Genomic DNA, 20464 nt, shown 5'->3' with positions numbered 1-20464 from the left:
TCTTTCATATCTTGTCAAATTATCGGGCGTAATCCCACCTGATATTTACATTATTTTCTACCTACAGAACCACGCACTGGTCGTCGATTGATGGTGCTTTTCGCGTCCCAGACGTTCGTCGGATGGCCTAGTTAGATTTTTCCCTTAATCTGGCTTCTATTGTGATCTGCCTCCAGTTTCCCGCCAATCTACCACCGTCGCCTTTCGTGTCACTTTCTTATCATCTTGACCATCAGCATCCTCTTACGTACTCACCTCATGTTGTCTTCTCACTTGGTAAACGCTTACGCACATCCTATGGACAGCTAGCTATGTTTGAAATGTTTCCGCTACGCCAAAAACCACAACCCCACCTCCTTATCCATACTTCTCAGTGTGTTTGTTAGTTCTACTCTTGTCTCTCCATAGTTTTTTGTTTGCGAACGAACTGTATTTTTCATATCTCGTTATTTTTTCATTAAGGATACTCCACAAATTGTCCCACTGTTTGGGTTAGGTCCTGGAAACGTAGTTGTGTAATACATAAATAGAGACCGATGTTGCGTCGAAACTCCTCTACAGTGACCGTATGATCGAAGATGGTCTCCTCAGTAGTAGATGGTTTAGGAGGTTGCAACCCGGTGTTTGTCCGCGCAGTCGAATGTAGCGTTCCCTTAGGGAGTTTAAGTTTACCCCAACCCCGAATCTAAATTACATAAAAAAACTCAGTAGAATTCATCTGTGCAGGACTGATTACTGACTTTCGGACAGTCAGTAGAGGGTGAGTCTTCCAAAAGACGTCTGTCTTCTAAGGGCTAACCTGTAGGGATCACACTGACTAATGAATATCTTTGCTTCAGAGACATGAATTTCTCCAGCACAGTCTATTTTATCTGGGTTACTGCCAAATGCAACATGCCCAGAAGAATTTACGACTAGGTAACTGAAGTTTTGTCATTCTGAGTAAACAGGCTCTTAATATCACAGTCGCAACTGACTGACCTCTAGAAAATTCTCAGTTTCCTGATAACCGGTATGTTTATACTTTGAACTGCGTAGTCATATATCATGGACTCCTCTAGTAGTATTTTCGTTTAGTTTTGTCGTACGTATTGTATCGGCTATCCATGAACACAATCAGCATCAGAGACAGCAACATCAGTGTTGATACTGTTGCTTCACTACTGCACAACCAACTGTATTGAAAACCTAATGGAACGGAAACAATAGGTGGGTGAGGGATGCGACTCGGTGCTGGCCTGTCACAAGCAGTCCGGGCTTCCTGAACCTCCAAACGCTCAGACAATCTGGAAACTGACACTGATTAGTTGCCATTTCTTGCAGTGTCTCCAGCCAAACGCGGGAGTGATTGCGAGCATTCCATCCTTGAAGACTGACGGCACCAAATACCCAAACTCTTCATAGCCATTTACACCCTTCTGCCAGGTCATACGTTGTTTGTCTCCACAAGCTCCACTGATTCTTCTTGAATTTTAAGGGATATCTTCAGAGACTGTACCTTCTCAAGCAAGACGTTGCAAGACGCGTGCCAAAAAATGGTGTATTGGTGGTCGGTCTACTCAGCAGGGCTCGTGCTTCCCCTTCATCCTCAAAGATGAGGACGATATCGTCTGTGTACTCCAGATTGACGAGATGCTCACCAGCAACGATTTGCACACCGGGGTTTTGAAGACCTAGGGTTCTCATTATTTTACTGACAATGAAGTGGAACAAGAACGTAGAGTGGACATTCTCGTTGACTTCACTTTTGTCGGGAAGCTTTTAGAGAGCTCACCGTACACACACTCACAAGTATGTGATTATGGGGTCCGGATTCTGTTCATAAACTTCTGTGGAAAAGCCTTCTGTGTGAGTGACATCGACAAAATCTATTTGAACGTTTGAACACAGGAAGCACCAATATTGTGGGTCATCTCTACGTATGACGTTGTTGTAACACCTAACGGAGTGCAAAGTTGCAGTCGACACAGCCCCTTTCCGGTGTAAATCAACCTCACGGGTTAAGGATTCGCGTCCCACCATTGGACAACGAGTCAGTGAGGCCAGGCTCCCTTTTCCAACGGAGGTCATACTGATAGCACCGTCATTACTACATTCACCGCAAGTACCCATTTTGAAGATGGGCACTATTTTCGATTCACTCCGGTCGTGGACGTTAGCCACATTTTCGACGTCTTCCATTCTGGCCTTTCGGGTCCACCAAGCACGTACAGTCAGTTTCACGTGGCTAAGGGTTGAGTTGTCTTTGCAGCCAGGAGAAATCTTTCGCCGGGCCTCCAGAAAAGCTACGGTTCTATCAGAGGTCCATCTTTTGGATGAGGTTGGCTGGTTTGTACTGGAAACCGATTTTCCGTCATTGAGTTGCGCTTTGGATGCTCTCTCAGTGGCCATTAATGTTTGACATCGGGCCACCCGGCGGTGGTTCGAACAGCCTGCTATTTTCATTTGCTTTCTGGATCAGAGGATAGACAAGGTCTGTGTATTTTGCGTAGACCCGAAAAGCTCAGTGAAAAATGGCAGTGAACGAGGGAATAGTCGGGGTCCACACTGGTATTCCGGAAGTAACGGCAGGTAGTGATCGACCCGCTGGTAACTAATGGTGATGTGGATTCGGGACTGTTTGGTTGATGGGTACCCCTTGGTACAGATTACTGATAATCCGGAAGTTGATATTGCAGAGGAACAGTCTTATCGGCGAACATCCGAACATTTACGTTCGTGCTCCCCGTGTCCAAACCAATACGGCCACCCAGCTAGGCCTCACCGACGCTTAGTATACCTGCCTGGGTGTTCATGTCACCAGCAGCTGCTACAATGAGATTTTATCACCTAGAGTGCCATTGAAACTGTAGTAAATTCTGAGCTAAAGTCCGTCGGGGCGTAAGTGGACACAATAAACCGGGTACGTTGGACTTCCTTTTCTCGGGATTCTTTTATAGTCATTGCCAGACGAATCGCGCAGAGGCGACTGTCAACATGTATCCAGTCAAGCAGCGACGTTTCCGCTCAGTCGCCCAACACTATATCCACCCAGATATATCCAGTTACATCGTCAGAGATGAGCAGCCGGGACCTGGAAGAGAGTGAAGAGGCAGTCAGTTTAACTACAGTAGTTGTATCATTGTTTCTGACAGACAACGCGTATCAGTGCAGAAGGCATCCGGCGTATGTGCTACTTGTTTTCCTGTTTACTTCGGTGCGCGAGCATTAAAGGAAGGAAAACTAGGCCGGCATTTGGTGTTTCAAAACGGGCTTCGAAGTGCTTAGGTTTCATACTGAGGCCAGACACACGGAAGCCGCAGTTCAGTGTGATGCACGGCCAACAAAGCGGTCAGTCCTAGTGCTTGGGCTAAAGTGAGTGTAAGATGAGAGGCGTCAGCAGTATGATCTTTCCGCTGGTTGCCTTGATGATGGCTCCTTAAGTTGGTGTTTGTGAACCGTGGCGCAATTGCCCTTTTGGTGGAATTATCAGGTTCTTAATGGGGATCGAAATTCAAGTGTCAGTGAATGTGAGTGCTGAAGCGAATGTACATATTACTAGTGCATTCATAATTTACTGTCATGTGTCACGTGCTCAGTTACGTGGTATGTGTAAACAAGAAGGTTCGGAAGTCGTCGCTTCATTCTACCTAGGATTTACTAGTGAGCAACACGCATTCGTCAAAAACGAGTTATAGGATACATTTCCGTCCTAGAATGCTAACTTGATGGAATACAGTGACTTCGTGAATAAATTGTCGCTTGGAATTAAAGTCGGTGGACAATGCAGACGTTGTTACGAACTGATCGCAATTTAACTTTTTACGGGCAAGCTTCCCTGGTCATTCTGTTCGCGCTGTGGACCATCGAATTTGTGGCGGTTGCCTGATCCGGTTGCAAAGCATCCACTCGAAACGTTCAGTCGTCTACTGATGTCGCCGAGTCACCTGACTGGTTTTTTTACTGCTAAGAGTTTCCGCACTTCTGTAGCTCCATCATATGTAACATGACCCCCCACATCGCGTGTTTTCATTCCACCCCTTTATAGCTGTGTACATTCGGTTGCGAATTCTGAGTGCCCCCTATTGCGCGTTCACACTATTCTTCTGCAGTGGCGACTCCGAGTCCGTCACCTGTTTGAAATACGTAATTCGCTTAGTTTGAATTGTTATTGTATTGTTGGTCACTTTGATGGAGATTTCTTCCTGTAAGCGGACCGAAGCCTCTCACGGAAGTTTTGTCGTACCACCAGGATGCTGCATACCATTGAGCATTCGGCGGTTGCCTTAGTTTTGCCTATGCCTGAAAATGACTTAGAGATAAGGCTACTCATGAGTAGGCGTGTAACTACTCAGTCATTCACGATGGCATCTGGTGGTTACCAAACTTGACTTCTAGCCGTCAAAGCAGGATGAGGATTTTAGTCGTTTGTCTACTATTGCAAGCACTTTTTACGTATTTTTACAGTCTAGCAGTTAATAGAGTTATTCAATATGCTGTGATTAATGGTCAACAGTGTTTGGTCCGCTGGATGCCTACACACAGTAGGTAAGCCACAAGAGGTTCGCGGGGGGTTGTATGGTATTTGATGCAAGCGGCTGGTATTGATGTGTATCCGAGGGAACGAAAAGGACGGGCAAACAGATTTGTCCAGACATATCAGCTACCCTAAGCGTGATGGAATAACGGCGAGCACCAGTATTAGGTATTTTACACCAAGGTACAAGCCGTTCTCAAGTTTTCAACCGATCGCACTTGAGTTTATTCGAAATGCGGGTGTTGGTCATTCAGTAAAACCATAATGGTTTCAGTCATGCTTGATCATTTCGGGTTGCCTAGCGCTCGTGTCGATCAGTCAGCACTTAGTGTTCTGAGGGGTTTCAGTTCCCTCGACCGACTGACAGTAAAATGAGTGAATATCAGCCCAATGCTTGATCGGAATTAAGTTCTGGTGATCAGTGAGCTGAGCTTTGTTGGCTAAAAGAGAGTCAGTTTAGGTAAACCGAATTAGCTCGCATATTTGTTTTCAAATTTATTTGTTCACACCAAGAAAATGCAACTTTCACGAATATGAAGTTAACCAGGTTTTCGTTGACCCGATGAATACAAAGGCTAGTGGATAAAACTGATTGGCGTTCTGGTTGGCGGCGGCAAATTCGTCCTTATAGGTTAATCCTGGGTTCTGCAATACGGGAAACCTAATTCCGAATTTTCCTCCTGGTTACTACGGGGCTAAACAGGAATGCGGTAGATGTTTGGTGAAGTGCTATTAGCTCAGGAAATACTTCCTAGTCCGCTGGGAGATATGGAAGTATAGACTGGGAGATATGAGAAGGCTAAAGCAGGGGAGGTGAGTTGGGTGACCAAGCACGCCTATATTTCGTGATGCTTACACATAACTTAAGAGCCAGTGACTCGTTTTTCCGGCATATTTTGGTTGTGAGTTTTATTGTGCTATCGCAGCGGTGGCCTGGTCACCCATGCCATGATGCATTTATTATATGCATGTGACACTCGTGTGGTTTTTTGATGTGCTTGTCAATTTGGAGGTCACAATAGGAAAGTTTTCCCGTAATGACTGGTGTGCTTCGTCTAAAATGACGTCACCTATTGTGAACTACATTAAGTTCTTCCTACAGTGAACCGGTGGATTTGCCGCTCGTACGCGAGTAAGTATGGTCTGTAACCTAATCGAATGACATGGCTTAGTCTCCTCTCCTGAAGTGTGCATTGTCCTTTATTGGAAAAGTCCATATTGTACTCAGCCGTCTAATTAGTCTCGTTGAGCATGAAGAATACTGAGAAAGATTGCAACTTCCAGTTCAGCTTTTTGAGTAATTCAGGGTTTGTCAAACCAACAGACTTTTTCAAGGTTCCACAGAAACTGGAGGTTGTCCACAAATTGCAGTGATGTCTAGACGTAGTATAGCTACCATAACTCTCCTGCATTTGCGTAAAAAAGTTTGCCCATAGCTGACCAGTTGCAACACAAACGACTAGGTTTTACTGCTGTTGCTATTTCAATTTATTTTCCCGTTAATTTTTCCGTTTGGTTCCTTCTGCTTATTTTCTTCTTTGGAAAAAGGAACAAAGTTAAAGCAAACGGAGAAAAGCAACTCATGTAGTGGCACTGGTGAGTTGGGAGTCCTAATCTGGGGAAGTTAGAGGTCGATACTGCGCAGTGGTCCAGTAGGTAGAATCGCGTGGGATTTTTCCGGGTATTTTTGGTAAGCATCATATCAGCGCGAGGCGACTTCTAGGCTAGTATTCCTCCTGTTCTGAGGAATTTCGTTCTGCATAGCAAGTAGTGATGCTAGTGGTTCACAATGACAAGGTGGTGTCAAAGGTATGTTTGCGCTTCAAGGTTGAGTGCCTGCTGCAGGCTTGATAGGATGTTACTGTTTTTGAGTTGACCCAGCTCCAGAGAACTAATCCGGATGATTGCGTTTTTGTTCATTATGTTGTTGACTATGGTCCGTGAATCAGAACATCCTATCAATGTCAACTTATCCAACCTTCTCGGTGAGGGTCATGTTATGATACGTTCTGTCATATTCTACAGTGTCACAGGTTTGTTGTATCTTGTTCACCAGTATCTTGTTCACCATTTGTAAGTCTGAGTAAGCCCCGCAAGTCTGAGTATTGTAATGTCAGTTAGGTGGAGTCGTCTGCGCGTTAATATGTGCTTAATGCTACACTTTCGATTTTTCTTTGTGACTTATGTACGCCGACCAGATAATCAGTATGTCATGACCGTTTTCTGCTTTCTTATGTCCCTTGATATCAAGGGTCAGGCCGTAATCATGTTCATTACCTAGGATTTGGATAGATGGCTACATTTATGACCAGCACATTTGGCCATATCTTATCTGAAGATAGTGTTTCCTGGATTCACTGTAGCTTCGCTGCGGCAAGAAAAAATTCTACGTATTACGTGCTAGACAGATTAACACACAGTGGTCCAGGTTTACATGTGCAATAAGGTACGTCACGTTCAACGACAATCTCTTAACAAACTCAGAACGCTTTAACATGACTTGGTTCAGGCAGACCTAAGCTGTTGCAAAATGCATTTCAAAGTTTGACATCATATGCTTCGACACATGGGAGGGTGGCAATGTGAGTTCTTATATATCTGGTATTCTTGCTGCTTCCCTTTTGTGAGCCTAGAAGAGACACCAAAGTCCAGATAGATGTGTAACTTATGTGTGACTGTTAGACGCGCTAGCCACAATTCATGAGCACGTTGTCGTAGGATCCATGTCTTATTACATCAGCTGATGTAGAATTTTCTCTGGTTCTGGCTGAAGCCAGTTACTTTGGCACACTCCGGCCGAGTGGAAGATGTTCCTTGACGAGGAATGCTTAAGTAGGATTTAACCGCTACTGGTCTTTGCGAAAATATGAAAGTTGCGTGAAATCAAGAAGTTTTGAGGGGTACTAACTGATAGCAAATTATTCTTCCCCGCTGTCACCAGAGCGATTCAACTAAAAATATACTGAGACACGTGATTTGCCCAATCATTCTCAGGAAATATCACGTTGAGAGGTTCTTTAGCAGTATCCTAATGCTTCCATTGATAACCATTATCTGCTTTAAATCTTCGCGGCGATCTTTTAGAGTGTACCGAGGATTCCTCGTCCAGTCTTTCACAAACAGGTCTATAGCGTCGGACTTGCTAAGCTATGCAGCTAGCATGCCAGCAACACATATAGAACATAACTGTTTTGGTCCACTGGTCGAACCTCCCCCGAAGTTCGAGTACTTTACTAACGAACTAAAGAATTTGCCCTCTACCTACCGGATTTTGGCGGGTAGACTGTTAATACATCCCAGGCAGCTCAGTGTCCAAGTTTTCTGGCACTCTGCAAGTTGACGATTTTCAGCAGTTTATGGGTTGAAATCCTTTTTATTCAGTCACGTCACAACGAGCTAACACCTGGCATCATATTCTTCAATGATCGTTTTGAGTATTTATATACTCAGACAAAAATGAAAGAGGCCGGTGAGGCTGGAGTGCACGAAAGCTGTTACAGCTAATCCGCAAGACAGCACCTGAATGCCATCCGCAAGTTATTTAATTAAAGATAATATTGGAAATCTAATATATAATAAAGAACAGCGTCTAGATCTCTGAGCGGAATATTTCCAACGGCAGTTTAGTTGGTTCTCCCATACTCCACTCATAAGCTTACTTAGGCCCGTTCATTTCAAGGACCGGTTTCTAAGTTTTGATCCTCTTTAGTTGACAAAGTAATATTATGTACTTCTGGATTGAGACGCTTTTGGGCTGCCGGACCAGATGTGACTCGCCCGCCGCTATTCAACTACGGAAGAGTATCCTTGTGTTCCGCTTTGGCCAAGTTGTTCGCACTTATTTGGGAACAACGTGTTTCAGATAGTTGAAAGCAGCTGTTGGTTGCACCCTTGTTCAGAAAAGGTCCCCCAGCCGATTGTGCTGCGACGCCTATCTTCAGCACGTGAGCCGCAAGTCCGTGAGCGTCAAGCAGGATTTCGACTTAGCAGAAGTTGCCCTGATCATATTTTTAAACTAATTCAAATATTTGAACATCGCCATCCATGCTACCGGTCAAAAATCGTGGCTTTCTTCACCACTGAAGGACGTTCGACTCCACTGATGGATTAGTTCTGATAAATATTCTCGATCAGAAGGGGCTGCGCTTGAATTTCGTAATTATCCCCGTACCTCCGGTTGGTTCCGGGTGTAAAGTGAGTTATCCAGAAGGCATTTGACAGCCGCCTGACTATTATTTGTTCGCACTAATTACTTTAGCCAAAATATCGGATGTGATCCCGTGTTTTAGCATACGTTTTACACTTTCAGAGTGCAATCTTGTGCTTCAACATTTCCCATCGCCTTGTGTTTCTCTGAAAATTCACAGGGAAGAACTTGAGTTTGCTGATCGCTTCACTTATCTTGGCAGCTGTATGAGCAGTGATTGCATTGTAAAAGATGAAATTATTACAGGCATAATCAAGGCGCCAGCCACGCTTGCCACCTTACGTCATTCATGACATCAGGACCAGATTCCACTGTAGCTAAATGGTCGTGAATACAAGGTAACTGTATAAGCGGGCTTGCTGCATGGTTGTCAGTCTTGCTCCCGGTGATCCGAGGAACTTTAGACATCTGATTAACGGCGTGTCCTTAGCACAGAAAAAGTGATTTAGCTGCAGCCAGTTCTCAAAGATCTGGTGCTTAAATGGGCAATGGGTAATTAAATCGATTCGTTAGAGCAGCAGATTAAAATTATCGATTCTGGTGGCGTGTATACTGTCATTTCTTAGTCGGATTATCTAGCTGAAAAATGCCTGTTATAATATGCTGGGTTCTTGTTGCTTGCGCTTCGTAAAGGACACTAGATCACTCCCGCCAATTGTTCTTTACTTTGCCGTCATGACCAGATCTTTTTAATTCACTTCTGTCCAAAAATGCAGACACCATATTCCTGATCAGTTCCGTTAAGAGTATGGGTTTCTTCGCACTAAGTCCTCTTTTTGCAGGGTTGCAGGGGCCTTTTAGTGTGTTTGTGTGGCAAGTAGGAACTGATATCTAATACCCATGTGCTGGCATTGACGATAATGATGGAATATTACATTTTGTTTTTATGTACTGTTATCGCCATGCTGAGTTTGCGTGCGGTTGTTCAATGCCCTCTGGTCTCAGTCTGATTTCCAAACCGATGGATTCGCGATTAAGAGCTAGACTGCGTAATCAAGCACTGCAGAGTTTAGAACAAACTCGCGCGACCTCTACAGTTTTCGCATTTACGAAGCTGGGCTCCAGTCGTTTGTTTCACACTCGATGGTCCGTCACATGACTTCGTTATTGTGCTACGTGTCGGGTAGGAAATAAACGATTAGACGCCCACCTCTGAAAAGTAAAAAACTTGAAAAGAACTAAGTAATGCATGTAACCAGAAGGGAAAACTTGACGTAACAAAAAAACTTTGTATACGGATGTTTACCAGACTGCGTGGAGAGGGGCTGGGTATGTATTATTGAAGTACTCATAGAAATGAATGAGTGAGGTTTTCTCTAGGTTATTAGCTGGGCCTAACTGGTAGAAGAACAAGCGTACGTTGAATATCCCCCCCAATGATGTGTACTGTATACAAAAATCAAAGATTCAGAACGGAATTACTCTAATTGAATGGACTGTCCAACTCTCTATCTTAGATGTTCCGAATGCACATCTCTGGCGATGCAGATGCCAGTTCACCTGGATATACCAGTATTTATCCACTTAGCGGAAGCGTTTCTGCTTGACTGGAAATCTGCTGATAATTACTTTTGAGGGGTTCGTTTGGCAGTGTCTGTTTAAAAACCTCGGGAAAAGAGGTCCATTGCTTCCTGATTATTGTTTGGGTTCATGCCCTAATGAACTGAAGCTCTGAATCTGCCAAGGTCAGTTCCTATAGTGCTCTAGGGTCTCTTAAACGACCAGTTAAAAGTTTGTGGTGACTGGTGGCATGAACGCTCCGGCACACAGACTTAGCGCTGCTTAGGATCGAATGAATGGTCGTATATGGTTGGACGCATGACACACGGACATCGGTTTGCCGGTCCTTCTGGAGTACTTGCGTGAACTCCAAGGATGTACCTGTACTTTGCTTATTTTCATTGCAACGTTTAGGTCTACACAAAGCGTGCACACCTTGTTCAGCAGCTGGAAAGCCTGAGGATACCGAAATAAAAAAACTTCCTAGAACCGGCCCCTTCAATAAATGTCGGATGCCAATGGTCATTGGAGACAGATGTTCAGAGCGACATTCAACTCATCCAAGCGCTCGACCACTGATAAGTCCGTGACTTTGCTGGAGGCCTTGCGATGGCTTCCTGGTTAGAACACAACTTAAAACGACATATTAACCGATGACAGTTAAAACTGAATGCCCGTGCAAACCGGGAAGTTGGAGGGTTCGAAATGTCGAAGAGGTGGAACGAGCAAAATGTGAAGTGCTTGCAAATTGTTTCGCTTGATTGTTTCCAGTAGTTGTGCGAAGCGTCTCATCAGTAAAACGATTATGGATCACGGTGATTCTCCGACATTCAACAAAGAATGTTTGAACCTTTTGGCATAACAATTTGAGTAGTATCTTGGTTGGCCATCTGCAACCTTCAGCCCGAACTGTCGGGCTTTGAAAGAAACGCGGATTGAAAACCTACAGTATCCTGCAGTTTCACAAGTGTCTGAATGCATACCCTGACGATATTCCACTCACTGTGCTCAACAACGGCGGTGAACTCCACAGCCAATACGTGTCCAGACAATTTGTATCTATCTAGGAGAAGGTGCCTGTCTCAAACAACTACGGTAATTTGTTACTTCTATCCTTCTTCGATAAGGGTACTCGTAGTGAACGTGGAAATCACAGGGGCGTCATTTAAATCTAGTTGTAGCAAGGCTTCTGGCCTCACAGAGTCCTCGTCGTTTTATGGTCGCATATCAAATATTGATCCGTAAGCACCAAGCTGGATTTCAACCTAGTAGAAGCTGCCTAGATAGCGTCTTCACTCTCCGTCAGATCTCTCCATGGGTACAGACGACCTATTCTGTTAAGGTATCTAGAGACAGGTTCGTTTGTTTCTACTAATCGCTCAGGCTCTTGTCTGTACTTGGTCATCAGGGATTTGATCCAGAAGTTTATGGACATGATCCGGTCCCTAGATTAACATACGCCTGTATGTTGTTGGGCTCATACTAATCTATCAAAAATCTCCCTCCGAAAAGTTGTGCTCTACAAGTGTGTCAGCTCTCTCCTTGCTTCTTTCCGACGACCACAAGTTGGGGCGCTGCGTCTTCAAAACGTCTGTGACTAAACCGTTACTGGTGAAAACCTCGTCGATCTGGAGTACGCAAACGACACCTTCCTCATCACAAGCCCTTTTGAATGGACTGACTACCATCGTTTCCTCTTTCGGTAAGAGCCTTGCACTTTCAAAGTGCACAGTCATGCTCCGGAACACGCAGGCTCTCTATATCCCCTTTACAGTTTAGGGAGAACCACTGGAAGTTGTGGAGAATAGTACATGCATACATTGTTCAGATCCATCGAATTCGTACAGGGCAATCAGAAAACAGCTAATTTGTCTTGCAGCATGTAATTCAGTCGCAGAAAACATCCGGTACCAACAACTGAAATGGCTCGGCAACGCAATACGCATGCCCTTCAAACTGCCAGGTGGACAACCTATGACTTGACAGAAGGGTTTAAAGTGACTACAAGGAGTTTGGATGTTCGTAGGATCCGCTTTCTAGAATGCGGTTACTGTGACTCCAGCTCTCGGTCTTAGCTGGAGGCGTTGCGAGAAATGATGACAGACTGATTGAGCTTTTAAAGGTTTGGGCACTAGGAATGCTTGCGTTGTGCGAGCCTCAAACCCGTCACTCACTAATTTTTCTCCCTGATTCCATTTTAAGGCTTTAATCTTATTAAACGTACGTGGTCGAATGGTAGTGAAGTGTCCGTCTCCACAAAGATTCTGATGAGTCTGTTGTTATTGTTGTTGTTGACGATGATGATGATGATGACGATAATAGTTCAGTGTTAGTTAATGCTCGTATAGCCTGTTATGGATTCATTCAACAAAGTTGCAGTAGTACCTGTATTCCTTGTTTATTTCGTTGCTCTTCAACAAGGAAATCAGTGCACGGTGAATCTAAGGAACCAACAAATATGCGGAAGTAATCGGCCAGAAAACATCTTGCTGTATTTGAAACATTATTTTGTGGTTGGAAGAATACCTACAAAGTAGCCGCTTAACGTTATATCGTATTACTAATCCATGCTGATTTTAGCATACCCGGTGGTTCACTTAATAATACCTCATTAATATAGCACGTCGCACATAACCAGATGAGGACATTGAATCTGTTTTACACGAACTTGTACAAATTGATGCTGGCAATAGTCTGTTTCCTCTAGAGCTGTGTGCTGTAGCACGATACCGATTCGGATAATTTTTAGCTTCTTCCCAGGTCGCGGCTAGAGTGCTGGAATGACCAAACAATTGTACAATTGATGCTGGCAATAGTCTGTTTCCTCTAGAGCTGTGTGCTGTAGCACGATACCGATTCGGATAATTTTTAGCCTCTTCCCAGGTCGCGGCTAGAGTGCTGGAATGACCAAACAGTTGTTAACAAACCTGGGGGTCGAAAGTTCTTTCCTGGTCCGCTGGAGACTATCCAACTAGCCATTATGTTCCTTGAAGCAAAATCCGACCTGTGCGACGGTGGGGTTTAGCCCCACGCTACCAAATTCCTGGTTAATACTCCTGGATGGCTGGACAAAGGCTAAAACACATTAAAAGCGCGTTTCCAACTTGTGGATGTTGTGGCTCTCAGAAAATAAGGCATGAATCTACACTCTGGTGAACTAATAAAAATGACCTACTGTGATCAGCTCAACACTAAATAAAGAGAAGCATGATTAGCGCAATAAACTCAGTGGTTCTCCGAAAATAAGACATGAATCTACACTCCGGTGAACTAATAAAAATGTCCTACCGTGATCAGCTCAACACTAAATGAAGAGAAGCATGATTAGCGCAATAAACTCATTTGCAAACAAATTTGGTTTTGCGAAAGACTCACCTGGAACCCAGCTGAATCTCTAGTTTGTAGCGACAGGAACATGAGGCGGCCTGGTGCAGCACACTCAATCACCTGGAAACATCGCAAACGAGAGATTCAGCTGGGTTCTAAGTGAGTCTCTCGCGAAACCATATTTGTTTGGAAATGAATGCATTTCGCTAAGTTCGTGCAATTTGGCTTCAAGTAGGTTGACGGAAACTTGGGGACTGCGCCCACCTGATGAAGGACGAAACCAGCCGGGGGCTGTCGACGGATTTTCAGCAACCCTATGAGCAGTGCATCACGTATATGAGAGCGTGATTACTTTGTACTATTGTAGACTGGAATGTTTTGACACAGCGAGTTTTTCACAGAAAGTGACAGAAAAAGCTATCACTTTTGTTTTCATGCTTATTCATCAATGTGGTGTGATAAAACAGGCAAGAATTCATCCAAACCAATGGTTGAAGTATGACCAAGTTTTCTGTGATTAAACCGAAATGCTCATTTATCTGATTATGTGAAGAAAACAAGACATAAGAACAAATGGTAGCGGATAACGCAGCTGCTGCAGGATAAGCTAAACAAGGTCAAAACACTTGAGGACTAGCTCTATGATTCACGTGAATGAAGCAGTTACAACGACAACCGACATACAAGCGGATTCGTCAACAGTTTCTATCTTATTAGCCCTGTGACTGAAACTAGCTAAATGAATGCCAGCTTGAGACCAATTTCCTTGCAGACATTAACTGGAGTTTGTGCACATCAAGCGCCTGCAAACGATGATATGCTGAAGGTTGTCTCAAAGATGCTGAGAAATCTAAGGAAAACTGACCTGATTTTCAGTCAAATTCTGAAACAGGACCTCGGGTGGTGAACCAAGAGTTAGAAACAATATGAATCTAACTTGACATCATGATAGTCTCCTGCATTCACTTGTTGTTGATTCGGAGTACCAAAAACCATGTTACCCATTCTCATGCATCGTGTCATGGCGACACCACCGTCAGAACCCTCTTTGCCCAAATGCAACAGAAATCACACCGTGTTTAGCAGTGTCGAGCTACGGTGCGGAAAGAATAAACTTTACGGAGCCGTCAAATTATTAGAAGCTTTTGGCCGTAGTGACAAAACCAGACGTCAGTGTAATTTTGCAACTCAAAGTTCTGCTTCTCAGGTCGAAAAAAATCTGGAAGTATCGATAAAATGCAGGCATACTGGTCGGAGTGAACATTTGAAGCAATCTTTGTGTATAACTTGCATGGTTTTCATTTCATAGCTTGGACCGAAACTTTGTAATTAAAATCGCTCATTCAGACTATTCGTTCATGTGCTACTCTCCGTCCGACGAAAATGGCAAAACGTTTTGAACTCAAAAAACTCTGTTGGCCATTCTAAAATCGCTTGTATTTCACAGGATCTTTGGCTCCAGTAAGCAGATGTGGGACAAGTGGGTACGATTGTGTCAGTGTTTCACAGGACTTTGGCTCCAGTAAGCAGATGTGGGACAAGTGGGTACGATTGTGTCAGTGAGAGAGCAACGTGAAAGCCATTAACTTGTTGAGATGAGCTGGGATATTCATCCACCAATGGGTAGGTAGACCCGCACAGGCCGTCTCTCTTGTGAACTGCACATATTCGTTCAGTGTTAATTGAACGAATCAGTTATACGCTGGTTGGGCGTGCTACAGCCAGTTATATAGGGGTTGGGAACAGAGCCATAGGCCAGTGGTACTATTAACCCCATAGCGACTGAAACTGCAAAATACTCGCATCTACCAGCCTTAAGTATTAAATGCTGATACGAATAGGTTGAAAAATGCAGAATTGTGGGGGAAAATATTGTGTAGAGCACCGGCTCACCGGTTTTAAATGAGTTTTACTTCTGAATGGATTGGTATTTTCACTCTATCTTGCATCATAAGCACCGTTTATAGTCGCACAATTACCATGGGTTTCCTCATTGTTTGTCAGTCAATTTGAGTTTAACGAAATTCTCGTCACTCATTAGAGTGTCTGTTTACCTATTTCAGTATAAACGGTTGTGTGTGGTTACTAAACATTCAGCAAATTACCTTTCTATTTCCTATGCACCGGTACCTTATTCAAACAAAATATCCCCCAGTGCTTTGCAAGGTTTTTCGACATCTTTATCCTGGTGTTACTTATTCATCCTTCGATTTCGAATAAACAATGCCAGTAAAAAATGACTTCAAAAGGAGCAGAATAGAACATCAAAGCTGATCACTTCCAACCATTTTGAACTGAAACTGGTATCAGAAGTATCACTGGAAGCTTACAGGATATCAAAGACTGTCGGTAGTTCAACAAAATAACTGACAACTGTTGATTACAGACGCATCCGTGAAAACCACTTGGAGTGGGCAAACGATGCCTGTCTTCCCACTGTCAGTCAAGAAGTTCGTTGTTCAAAGTCTGCATTTCAAATAAGTTGTGATCTGGTTTATAGTGAAAATCAAAAGTATGTTATGTAGACTTCACCACATGTGGCTGTTTGTTTACCCTAATTCGGGACAGGCACTATTTGTGGTTGATAGTGTAATTTTGGAATATATTCATCATCAATCATAGCGAGATGTTCAGGTTCATTGCGGGTAAGGTTCCAAACGAAATCGCGTGTAAATCAAGGGATTGTAGCCATATATGGATACCAGCTCATTGACACATTTGGAACGGCTTTGATAATGTTGACTTGATAAACTGAGTTGATTTTGAGCGCACCCATCACATGAGAAATACTTTCGGCTCAACACCTGAAAAGAGGCGGCAAATTATACTAGAGTAGACAAAGCAGTGACGTAAATGAGGACAGTTGAAACTTTCGCAGAAGTCCCCGACACCCTGTTCTGGACAAACAGACTCATTTACATATTAATTTGGTTTTTACGGAAGACTCAACTGAATCTGTCATTTATGATATTCCTTGAATAAATGTGCTGCACGGAAGGCTGCCCATGTTTCACTTTCGGATGTTGTAGTATATTCTCATAAAGGAAACTACTCATAAGGCTGGTGAAAGCGCTTGGACACCTTATTTATGCGCCAGTTTCGTGGGTGAACAGGACCATCTCGAAATAGCCGGGTGTATATTTCAATTTGAAACAGACATTCAGATACACAGATGTTCACCAGACATGAGAGTCACGGCTAACTTCATGACGTGAACTGACGAACATATTTTTTGGTGAATCCCTCCTCCATTCAATGTTTATTTAAGTAATAAATTTCGGAACTATTAGGAGGCCATTTTTCGTGGGTGGTGCACATCCGTATTGTCCATAAACTCAGGCAGATGGTTCTGCTACTTCCGTAATAAGAGAGTAACACTGAGTCGAGTGTCCTCAGAAAATAACGGCTGACTCACCTTGATTGGCGGCTTTCTCGTCAAATGTGCCACATAAAAATTCATGGCGATATCTTCACAGTTTTTCTTCCTGTCCACTAGATCTCGGGCTGCCGGAGGCATATCCCACGTGTAGGTGTATAGATAGTACTTCAGTTGAAAAGGCAAATGATAAACCAGCGGCGCGAAATGAGTTGAGTAAAAGCAATTTAACTTTATCAGTTTGACAAAGACATCACCTTTTCACCCTTACTTGTAATTTTGTCAGTTGTCCAAATTTAGCAATTTTGAACGGCTGACGACAGACAAGCAAATAAATAATCAAACAAATGAATAAATAAATAAATGAATAAATGCAAGCCTATTGAAAATGCTAACAAACTGTTATATCTGGATCGGGGTTGTCTCATTTCATGTCAGCACAAGAGGTGTTTGCACGCAAAATAAACAAATGCGTCACAAAACGCAACATGCCTACAAGCATTGGAAATTAATTATCGCTGAAATTTTCCCTTTCTGAGCCAACAGACGCCTAATATTACAACCGGAAGTAGCTAAATTGTTTTCTCTTGAGAACTTTACACCTTCTTGATGAGTAGATTGTGCGTAGTTTGAGCTGTGAAGTCGTATACCACGGCGTTTTTGTTTACCTCTGTCGTATACCTCGTATCAGTTATTCTCTATTTGAAACATACGGGCTAGTTCCCTTGAAAATTGCTCTCTCAATCGGTGTTTTTGAACCGTCATTTTATTGTCACCTTGGGAGAATTATCAGGTACGTAAGTGGGTAAGAAAAAGCAGAGTACCAATGAACATGAGTGATGAAGCGAATGCGCATGTCATTATAGAACTTTCCAGAGTTAAAGCGTTACATGTTATGTGCTCAGTTACTTCGCTCGCGTAAACACGAAGGGCCAGGTGTCGTCACCTAATTAGACCTAAAAATTGCTGGTAAGCAACACACATTCGTCAAAAACAATTCATAGGATACATACTTCGGGCTAACTGCTGACTTGGTCGTGAATGAATGGTTTCTCGCCTTGCCAGCAACGACCTCGCAGCTAAGCCAATGCAATCAAAACATTCATTCGTCTACTGACAACGCTGAGTTTGCTGACGAGTTTTGTTTAAATGTTTAATTCCCACAACTCACAATTCCCAAGCCGCGTTATATGTAAGATGATTTCTGCATTTCACGCTTTCTGGTTCTACAACTGTATGACTGTATACATTTGACTGCGAATTTTAAATGCAGTCTCTTGCGCATTCAGATTGCTTATTCTTTCCTGATGACCACTCTGAATGTGTCGCATCTGCTTGACCTACGGAACTCAGTTAGTCCGAATTGATAGTGCTCTATTAGTCACTTAAATGTTTCTGCTTCCACCCCATTGGCCGTAATAGGAAACCACACCATGTATGGTAAAATATGGTACTCGCAACCCAGCTTCAACGAGTCCGGCAAATTAGGACATCTCCTATATGATTGTAATCCCAGTGGGTTTCACGTAAAAGTAGGGTTGATAAATGACCGAAAATAGTTGGGATGGCTTCTGCTACTCTAGAGTAAACTGGACTTAAATCGGACAAACTTCTCCACCCAATTTCTGTGTAAGTCTAGATTAGAGTTTATGCGTTTGAGTTCTGAAAAAGAGCAGTTCGTGTCGTAGACATTTCAAACTCAAGAATCATCTGTCGTTCTGTTTTTATTCGGTGTTCAGCTCTATACTCCGAGATTGGTTCGACGAGATGAACGCGCTCATGTTCGCGCAACCATTAAAAACCTGGAAAGTCCTAATTTCACTTCCCAGCACATTTCTCCCAGGATAACAGCTGAACCAATGGAAGCAACCGACGGAAGAATCAATCGTGATCGTAGATCAGCCCGGCTAGCAGCACGTGTACTAACAGACCTGCTAACTGACAACTGCTCAGCGCACAACTGGTGACTCACCTCCAAGCTCCAATCCGCCACCTAACAACTGTAATGTTCCGACCAATGTCAAAATCGTGCCATCGTTAATCACAATCTCTTTTGTCTACTTTCACAAGCGGCAGCGGTAACAATGGTAGAAAATGAAGACATCCCGTAATACCGTACAGAGGAGGTTGATCGCCCTCCCCAGTCACTAACACTGTATGTTTATATGCTTGTACCCCTGTTCCCCGTTGTTGTCACACACTCTCTCCTCAATCCTCACGTGTTCAAAGGCTCGGAGAATAAACTGTTGAACCTACGTTCTTGTGCTTCTTTGTGAACAGTTGGCGAGAGTTACCAACTTACAGATACATCCAACCTGATACATCCATCCTTTTCAGCCCACCTGGCTGCTATTCTCAGAACATCCACACAGTGAGTTTGGATACTTTTGTACATGCAGATATATTACACAACTCACTGGTGGTATCTCGGTGAAACGTTTGCAATCAAAAAATCTAGCTCATTGAACAAAATAACGACCATCTACGTCACCTGAGCTACAAATCCCCACACCTTAATAAGGAATTCTTGGTATGCTGTTTTTCGAAATATTTTCCAGTCCTCGGGGAATTTCATGTACAGCTGGAAGTGCGTATCCGGAGGATCCTCTTCACGCCTTATGTATTTCGCCACAAGGTTAAAAAATATTTGCTTGTAACCGACCTTACATCAATGGCAATTGCACTGAACTGCCATTCACACTCAGTTTCATCGTAGCCGAACTACCTTTACACCATCACCCTCTGCACTCATCGCTCGGGTGCTAGATGAATCAGTTTTAACGTGAACAGGAAACAGTGGGGTAGGTTCCTCTGTTTCCGGTGTCATATGAGCGGAGTGCTACGTTTATCACCACGCCAATATGTCTTGGGGCTTTCACAAAAGCATTGTTTGTTTTACTTGTGTCTTTCCTGCAACAAACACAGCGGACGAGACTGTCTAACGCTGTCCATTTGCGCAGCCGTCGTGCGACTCCTAGAACAGCTGATGTCGGCTGACTGAGTATCAGCAGGCCTCGCCATAGTCAGCTAGTTGCAGTTAGCGTGATTCGGTCCTGGATTCGTGGGAGCGTGAACACACGAGCCCAGTATCATGATCAGAGTGAAGGGGCTCGCTGGCAGGCTGCCTGCTGTTTACGGTTATCCGAAATCGTGCAGCCTTGGCTCTGCTCACGTAGCTGTTTTCTTCTTATAAAAAAGGCACACAACCTCCGGACTAACTGTGATGTTGTATTGACCATATGTAGCACTCCTTCAGCTGTTGCCTTGGTCCGCATCGAGCTTTAGGACAATATTCGACCTGGTTCCCGGTCGGTTCCGCATGAGAGGTATGCACGCATTTTGCGTCCACCTTACTCCTATCATCGAAAAGATACGGCCGCATTGGTTATTCATGATGTATTTGTTACCGTACCGTGACTTTTTTGAACCTCTTCCATGGTTGAACGTATTCAACAGTTTCGAGAATTATTCAGGTATAGTCATACAAAATACCCAATAATGATGAAATAACCGTACAGTGTTTCTCGGCTTTCCGGCA

At 43.6% G+C, this 20464-nt stretch overlaps 1 protein-coding gene across 1 annotated transcript in view; it reads right to left on the bottom strand.

Moving 5' to 3' along the window:
• Nucleotides 1–3052: 3052 nt before the first annotated feature.
• T265_06473 (hypothetical protein) overlaps nucleotides 3053–20464 on the bottom strand; it is a gene marked incomplete at both ends in the record, with an annotated part of 60082 nt that continues 42670 nt past the window's right edge. The window contains 3 exons of the mRNA XM_009171741.1: nucleotides 3053–3073; nucleotides 13599–13670; nucleotides 16966–17094. Coding sequence (XP_009170005.1) covers nucleotides 3053–3073; nucleotides 13599–13670; nucleotides 16966–17094 — 222 coding nt within the window. The remainder of the gene's footprint in view (nucleotides 3074–13598; nucleotides 13671–16965; nucleotides 17095–20464) is intronic.

Source organism: Opisthorchis viverrini (genome assembly GCF_000715545.1).
Source record: "Opisthorchis viverrini unplaced genomic scaffold opera_v5_137, whole genome shotgun sequence".
Classification (NCBI taxonomy): Eukaryota; Metazoa; Platyhelminthes; class Trematoda; order Opisthorchiida; family Opisthorchiidae; genus Opisthorchis; species Opisthorchis viverrini.
This window is presented reverse-complemented; position numbering and strand designations above follow the sequence as displayed.